This window comes from Battus philenor, unplaced genomic scaffold (genome assembly GCF_028537555.1).
Source record: "Battus philenor isolate CCGP_79_NKW_IND1 unplaced genomic scaffold, ilBatPhil1.0.hap1 SCAF_5, whole genome shotgun sequence".
Lineage (NCBI taxonomy): Eukaryota > Metazoa > Arthropoda > Insecta > Lepidoptera > Papilionidae > Battus > Battus philenor.
This window is the reverse complement of record NW_027181715.1, coordinates 5102860-5110527: the sequence shown is the minus strand read 5'-3', so window position 1 is coordinate 5110527 and position 7668 is coordinate 5102860. Positions and strand designations below refer to the sequence as shown.

The 7668-nt window shown below is 30.0% G+C and overlaps 2 protein-coding genes across 2 annotated transcripts; one reads left to right on the top strand and one right to left on the bottom strand.

Moving 5' to 3' along the window:
* Positions 1-758: 758 nt before the first annotated feature.
* Rrp4 (exosome complex component Rrp4) lies at positions 759-3880 on the bottom strand. Its single transcript, XM_068772393.1, has 5 exons — positions 3690-3880; positions 3382-3619; positions 2402-2536; positions 2078-2266; positions 759-975 (listed from the first exon to the last, which is right to left on the bottom strand). Exons 1-5 carry the CDS (start codon positions 3812-3814, stop codon positions 760-762), a joined length of 903 nt encoding a protein of 300 aa, XP_068628494.1. The 5' UTR covers positions 3815-3880; the 3' UTR covers position 759.
* Positions 3881-4201: 321 nt separating this feature from the next.
* Positions 4202-6904, top strand: MED18 (mediator complex subunit 18). Its single transcript, XM_068772394.1, has 5 exons — positions 4202-4425; positions 4500-4631; positions 4857-5061; positions 5442-5554; positions 6212-6904. The coding sequence occupies exons 1-5, from the start codon at positions 4330-4332 to the stop codon at positions 6335-6337; spliced, it is 672 nt and encodes a 223-aa protein (XP_068628495.1). The 5' UTR covers positions 4202-4329; the 3' UTR covers positions 6338-6904.
* The last annotated feature ends 764 nt before the right edge of the window (positions 6905-7668 follow it).

Sequence of the window (7668 nt, the reverse complement as noted above, 5' to 3'; positions counted from 1 at the left end):
GCAGAAAGTAAAATAGTGACTCATCCTAGACCAATTAAATAATTTAATTGGAAAACCGTTTTCACAATTACTAGTTCAAGCTCTTTAGAAAGAACGCCTATTTTATTTATTTTAAAAAGGGCTTAAAATACTTGGCAATTATGTGAATTGTTTAAGGAACTTATTTTGAAAGATAGCGAAATTTTCTTACCTATACAATACATGTTTAGTCAGACACCGATAAAAAAAATGGCATTGAGATTCTTTACTTTCCGTACTACTCTATACTAATCAAATTAGGTTAATTACATTCAAATAAGTTGTAGCAAAGTTGCGAAAGACTTGTAGCCATACAGCAGTCTTTCAACCGCAATTTTGTAAACATGTGAAAGGGAATGAATTGTGTTAGACATCAACAATTAAAAAAAAGTTGAGTTTCAGTTTTGGCGTATATAATAGTTTCAAGTAAATTCCGTAGCCATGTGGTTAATTAAGAGAAAAATATAAATGAAATTAATATAAATATTGATAGAGATTCTGATGATTCTGTTTAATTTCTAAAATCATTTTTAGTAACTATATTTCAAAAAATAGTACTTTGATTAACATCATTGTAATAAAAGTTTAGATTAATATTGTGGCTTAATTTCCACACCTGTATAAATACTATTTATTTTGCAGTCACACTGAGTTATATACTTTTAACTACAATAGACAATAGGTAATAGTGGGCTATAATAAAAAATGGAGTCTAAATAAAACAAACAGGGTCTCCTCAATCTACTCAACCGTCACGTTATTTATTCTATGTTGTGTTAAAAATGCAATATCAAGCATAGCTTCTGGATCCAAAAGATCTTTCACATTCTCATAATTCATACTCTCTTCATATGCAAACATAATGCTTGTGTCATCCAGCATCATTTTAGATGCAACTAACGCTGCTATACAATTTTTAATCCTTGCCATAGTCTCTCTATCTGAAATGCTTACCGGCTGAAAAAAAAACTTAAAGTTACAATTGATTATTATAACATAGGTAAAACCACACGGAAAACTGACCGACACCTCGAGGAAACACGCATCTTTAACTGGAACTATTTTAGGCGTTACCTAATTATTAAGCAGCAATTGGATATTCCCATGAAGACTGGGTTAACCCAATGTCCTACAGCGGACACCACCCTCGATAAGAGGAACAACTGAATTCATCTCCAAGCAATTCCGAGGGTCGTAAATTAGTCTAAGGCCACGGGTGCGGGGAGTCTTTTAAACAGTCTCTGTTGGTAACTGTCTTAAATGCCGGTACATGTCTTTGGGTACCTTATACTCATCAGGCTTATCATATATATAAAGCTCTGGCTACAAGTGTGATTAGTTGAAGTACATACAGTTTTTTATATACCAAGGATTTGCAGTTTTTTCATAACACTATAGCGGAACCGTGTTGTATGAGGGCTACCTGTGTACATTTTTCTGTAATGTTTGTTTTCACTATTTGTGTGCAGTTGTGATATCCTGTATGTTACATAAATCAACATATAAGCGAAATAGGAAGATAGGATAGATATGGCAGTACCCCAGTAAAAAATAAGATTTTTTACTCAACTTATTCATAATTGTTATTTACCGAAGGGTTACTCACTGACATGACATGGTTGTGAAAAAAATGGGAAAAGTTAAGGTTTATAGTAATAATAAAAGAAAGAACATCACAGGCTACATTTAGTTTTAGAATAAAAATAATTTTGAAATTACCTAACTCTGCAAATTTTACTAAGTGTTGTGTAAAATATGTATATATAATCTTCTCTTGAATGAATATATATATATAAAATAATTAAACATATTATAAAAAAGTATAGAGTAATTACTATCAAAATGACGAGCTCTTACAAAAATGGTACTGAATAGTCACTTAGCTAATAAAATTGGTCCATTTAATATATTAAATTGAAATACATACTTTTTATTAAACATTATTAATAAAGACAGTTGGAAATACATGAAAAACTGTTTAAATCTTTCTGAATTAATAATTAATTTGTACATCAAAAAACAACCCCAAGTAACTACTTAAAATTGTTGAAAATCTTACCTGCTTTTCTGCATTCTGAATTTCTTCCACATTATCATCCATCAATAAATCTGTGTTTGACTGCGGACTTATCCATATGTAGCCATTATTACCAATGATTACTGACACACCACAGGGCAAATTGTGAAAATGATTTTTTCTTCGTCTTATTAAAGAAGGAAACACCTTTACTAGGGTTCCTTGTAGCAGCTGCAAAAGCAAATAAATTCTTATCAGTTTCATTCAAAGAAATTAAAGCATATAAATAATGTACCATTATCTTTGTCACAAATGCTTGAGAAACAAATCTCAGTTGACGTTTCAAGTATTCTGTAGTCTACTAACCTTGCCATATTTCATACTTCTTGTATGCAAGGAAAGTGAGCCATCTGAAAATATACTTTGAACTTCCGCACTGATAAGGTCTCCTTCTTGCAAATATTTTCTCATCATCTGTTCATCTTCAGCTGATCTGCGTCGCTGGAAACATTAATGGTCATAATTTATACCTAAACCAAACGGCACAAACCAGTGTAGATTTACTAGAGATACTCAATTCATGGTTGTAAATAGTGTAGAAATAATACTGCACTTTAGTAGTGGAATTAGATCTTAGATGGAAAGAAGATGGATTGACAACCTTTTATGTAACAATAACAAAGTAATTTAAATTAAAGCCATCCATTTTAAACAGGTGTTTTTCACTATTTATAAGTATGACACAAACAATTAAAGTAGAATGACAATTTTTTTACACAATTTTATTTTTAGCTAGGAGTAAATTACTTTTGTTAAGATAATTTTATAATTTTAGATAAAAAGGAAAGAGTAGATTTTAAAACATGTACCAAGTTATTATTAAGGTCTTATATTATTTTTAAAATGGGGTGTAAATCCCATATTTTTTAAATTATACTCACTTTACACATTATCAATAATCTATTTAAGTGTATTGTAATAATTTCATAATATTATTATTTATATAATTTTATCATTTCATTTCGAATGAAAAAAAATGTGTTATACATTAATAATTTGTGATAAGTACTAAAGCACAAGAATAATTTAAGATGTTTTATTGAAATATTCATAAAGGTTTGATTTATTATTACATGGAATGTGTTTCATTGTCAGCTTTGTGTATAACATACAGTAGGTCTATCTCAAAGTTTAGTTATGGTCCAGTATCAATAAAATGAAACAATTCTATATCCAAATTTTCAAAATTTTATTGTAGAGGTTGCTATATTGCTACGTTCACCACGACAGCTGGTGCGAATCTATGTTAAATTTAAAATAATTATAATAAAAATCGTTATACACACCAGTTCTCCTCCAGGAAGATTAACTGATGACAATTGAAGAATCGAGTCCAAACGAGAGTTCGTCTGTACTTTCCAACGTCGCTGTTGCACTTCTAGCACCCGACCCACAACGACATCACCGATTTCACCCACGTAGCGACTTTTTAAAGGCCTGATGCACACCAACTTGTTTACTTTTTGCATTACACCTGCTACCGATGATTTCAGATTGTCATCTTCTGTATAAGTACCATGGCCGCTGAAACATCAACTCGTTAACTTTGCACAATCAAATTAATTCGCAACTGTTTGAATACTGTGTGTTTTACCGCATAAAATCTTGCATGCCAGAAATAACCTCTCCAGGTGTATAAAAGCGGGGCAATTCATTACCGGCGGCGACACAGTGATTGACTCGCTCTGAAGCCAGTCTAATAGAAACGTGACCAGTCATAGTAAAGTAATAATTATTAAACTTTCATACAAAACAGTAAATGTTTTGCTACTAACACAACCAAATACAAAAGGCCTAATGTCAAAAATTAGATTACATATGTTTTTAGTTTATGGTCGTCTAAATAATTTTATACTATCAGACCCAAAGACCAAAAAAGCTCATTTTTTAATCTGCATGTTTTTTTTTCAAAACTTAAAGGCTCAGTTTAGTTTACAAATAATAATAAATATTTTATTATTCGCGTACTCTTTTTAATTAAAGTTTTAAGAAGATCGTTATTATATAATGCATAAGGTGGACATTTTTATATCATATACCAAAGCCAATAGAGAAATAAAATTATTTTGCTTTGAAGTCATTGTCAATGTTGTCAAAAGTGTTCTTTGTTTATGTTCATTAAGCCACTAATCGTACCTTACAAATATTAAGCGTTTGAAGTTCAAAAGTTTATTCAACATCGGTGTATTCAACCCTTTCTTTTTATTGATGAAACTAAATAGATTTATTTTACCATGTCTGCTGCGAACGTAGCACCTATTACCGCAACAGATAGTTTATCACAAGCTCTAAAGGCTAATATTATACCTAACCAAGAATATTTATTACAGGTAATTTTTATAACAAAAGTTTTATTGAGTCTATGTCTGTTTTAAGTGATTATTAATTTTGTATTATATAATAGGGATCTGTCTTGGATTCAGCGGTAGAAGTTCTCCTTCATCGACTTCGTGGGCTTTGTGACAATGTAGATGCAGGAACTGAAACTTTCGACGATCAAGAAGTTTGCTTTAGTTTACGAGATCCAAATCAACAGGTATATTTTACCGACAAATTTTAGCCTTCAAGGTTTTTCCTTTATTAATATTTTGATAGAACCTTTATTAAGATGTGAACAAGATGTAATGTGGAGAATAATTATTTTGTATTAATAAAATTAGTCAAAAAATATTTGATATTGGCATCGTCTTAGCAAATGAAACTTAAATACAGTGTTCTAACATATTTTTCTCATTAATGTAATATGACACTTATGTTTCAGGCTGCACCTCTAATGTTGCGAGTGCGAAAGGCACTGGATGCTCGGGATATGCCATATCAACTCCGTTACATAGGCCAACCAGATCTCGGTGATAAAAGCAGACCCACCGTTGTCCGTTCTAGTTTAGATATTGCTTGTAGTGGAATGCTAATTGAATTTCTTAATGAACTTGGTTGTCGAATAGAGTTTGAATATAGTGTAAAAGGTAATTAATACGTAATTTAGGTAATTAATAGTTTGTTTGCCATCTGGTAACATTATAATTTTACTTATGGCCAGGAAGCTAAGTGAAGTATGCAAAAATGCAATGGTGTAAATAACTTTTAATTTATAGAAAGAGCCTATAATTTGCAAAAAAGGCATTTTTATTGCTGATAAGCTATGTCTTTTACTGTTCAATGAATAGTGTACTTATATTATTTAATACTATTAAAATATAAAGTTAAAAGCAAATGTAAATTTAATTTCTCTTTAACTACTACCCACATTAGAGATTGCATTTTAATTTCTAAGGGAAATTGTACTAAAAATAACTTTGTTTATTTATTTATCATACTAATTATAATATCATGTGTTCAATTTCAGGTTACATGTTCAGAAAAGGCCGTATGAAGATTACAGTGTCAAAGGTTTTTAAAATATCTCAAAGTTCAATGTCTCCAGAACCAATCTCACAAAGCTACCTAGTTGAATTATCTGTAAGTAAAACTTGTTTTTATTCATATTTATTGTATATATTCAGATTTAATTTAGAAGTACTGGAACCACTGTGCTATCTCTTAAGTAAGTATCTGGTAAGATGCGTTGGAGTATCAGCCACCAGCAAAATTCATAGCTCACTCACCGCACATAATATAAATAAACATAGATGGATCTTGTATTATCTTGTAGTGTCAAGATTTTCCTTTTCCAAGTGCAAAAAAATTAATGAAAAGGGTAATTAGACAGAAAATTGTTCAATATAAAAGATGCAAATGCTGCCAAAATTTTGTAGGAGACTACAGGGTACACAGTAGAAACAAGTTTAAAATGGGTAGTGCATCAACTGAAAATTTGACCAAATTGAAATTTAACGTGCCAAAAAATCCATACCTGTCTGCATTTTTCTGAGGCTGGTTTTGATAAGGCTTTCTAAAGTGGTTTTGGTACTACTATATTATACACCTTTACAATTTATTCTTTAATAAAACTCTTGGGGCTTGTGGATCAAGTATACATTTATAATAGTTACTATAAAATGTTTAAAAATAGTTTATTACAACTCCCTATATACTTGCATATTTACTCTCCATATTTTTAGGCATAAAGCAAAGGAACATTTTTCTGTTTATAAAATGTTGACACTTTATTTTCAGGTCCTAGCACCACAAGGCCAAGATGCAATTGGTGAAGATATGCGTGCATTTGCTGATCAATTGAGACCTTTGGTGCAGCTTGATAAAATAGACTATAAACGGCTGGGGCATATGTCAGTCACCTAGCCCATGTTTATGACTTAGACTGATAAGCAGTTCTAAGTTCAATTCAAAAAATTCAAAGAATTAATATTAAAATTCCAGATAGATTAAAAATAAAATTATAAAATATAATCCAGTTTTAATATATAACAAGTGGTGAACGTAAATAGACTATGGACATGTGTGTGTTAATTAAAAACTGTCTTAAGAAACTATGGTGTTATTTTATGTATAATAAAAGCTTTATGGTTAGTGTATTATATTTTGTAATCATGAATAGATTGTTAAACAATTTAGTAATTGCTGATAAACACTCTTTATATGATAAATAATAACATTTCTTAAATAGTTTTTTTTAAATTAAAACATTTTATAATTTTGCCATGTTTCAAATTTACTTTGTTTTTGAAGAATTGTGACATGGAATTCAAAATTTTTGTACTTTTTATTTCTTCCTAGTAACAAACATTGTAGTTAGATATGACAATCATACACCACGGATATAGATCTCTTGTGACATTTAAACTTCTTTGATACTGTATAAGAAAAAAAAACATAGTTTTTTAAATATAATTTGATAAAAATAAACCCAATTAACATGAAGCTGTATGATAAATAAAGTTTTAATGATAAAAGTATTTTTCGTTAATTTAATATTACCTGTCGATAAAAAACATTGGCTTAGTCTCAGGAATTCCACTCGCCATGAATCAAACATTTCTTGATGAAAAACCAATGGTTAAATGAATGTATAACCGAACCATATCATCGATTCCTTGGTTTTCCATGCTAATAATAAAATTATCCATAATAGTTTAACCGTCATAGTCTTCACTTTTTAATCTGCACTACTATCACCTTTTTGTTACAAGATGATCCATTCTAGACTGAAACACCTTGATGCAGTAATTGTCCCATTTCAAACTCTCCTTATTTATAAGGTAATGAGTAAGGTTGGCAAATGTTTCAATTTCATTTTTATTGATTCTATTTTGTTGTAACTTAAATCTCATCACCAAAAAGAATAGGCGAACAATATCTTTCAAAAAACTAATCAAAATTGTTTGTTGTGCTGAACATTGATTATATGCGTAGGGTGTTTTCTTAGGTTACAAAACAACGCAAGCTATGTTTTTTTAAAGACGTAGACTGACTTTTGCCTTCATGTGAACACATCCTTACGTGTTTATAACTAAAGAACCATTATACGTATTTTTTGGTTTTAACTCTAGTAAATATAGTATAAATGTAAATTTTCAATATTATGCTTTATTTTCTTAGTCATCTTTTTTAAAATGTTATATCAATCATATATAAACCATGAAATAACACCCAGGTTCTGAAAATGTTTTTAC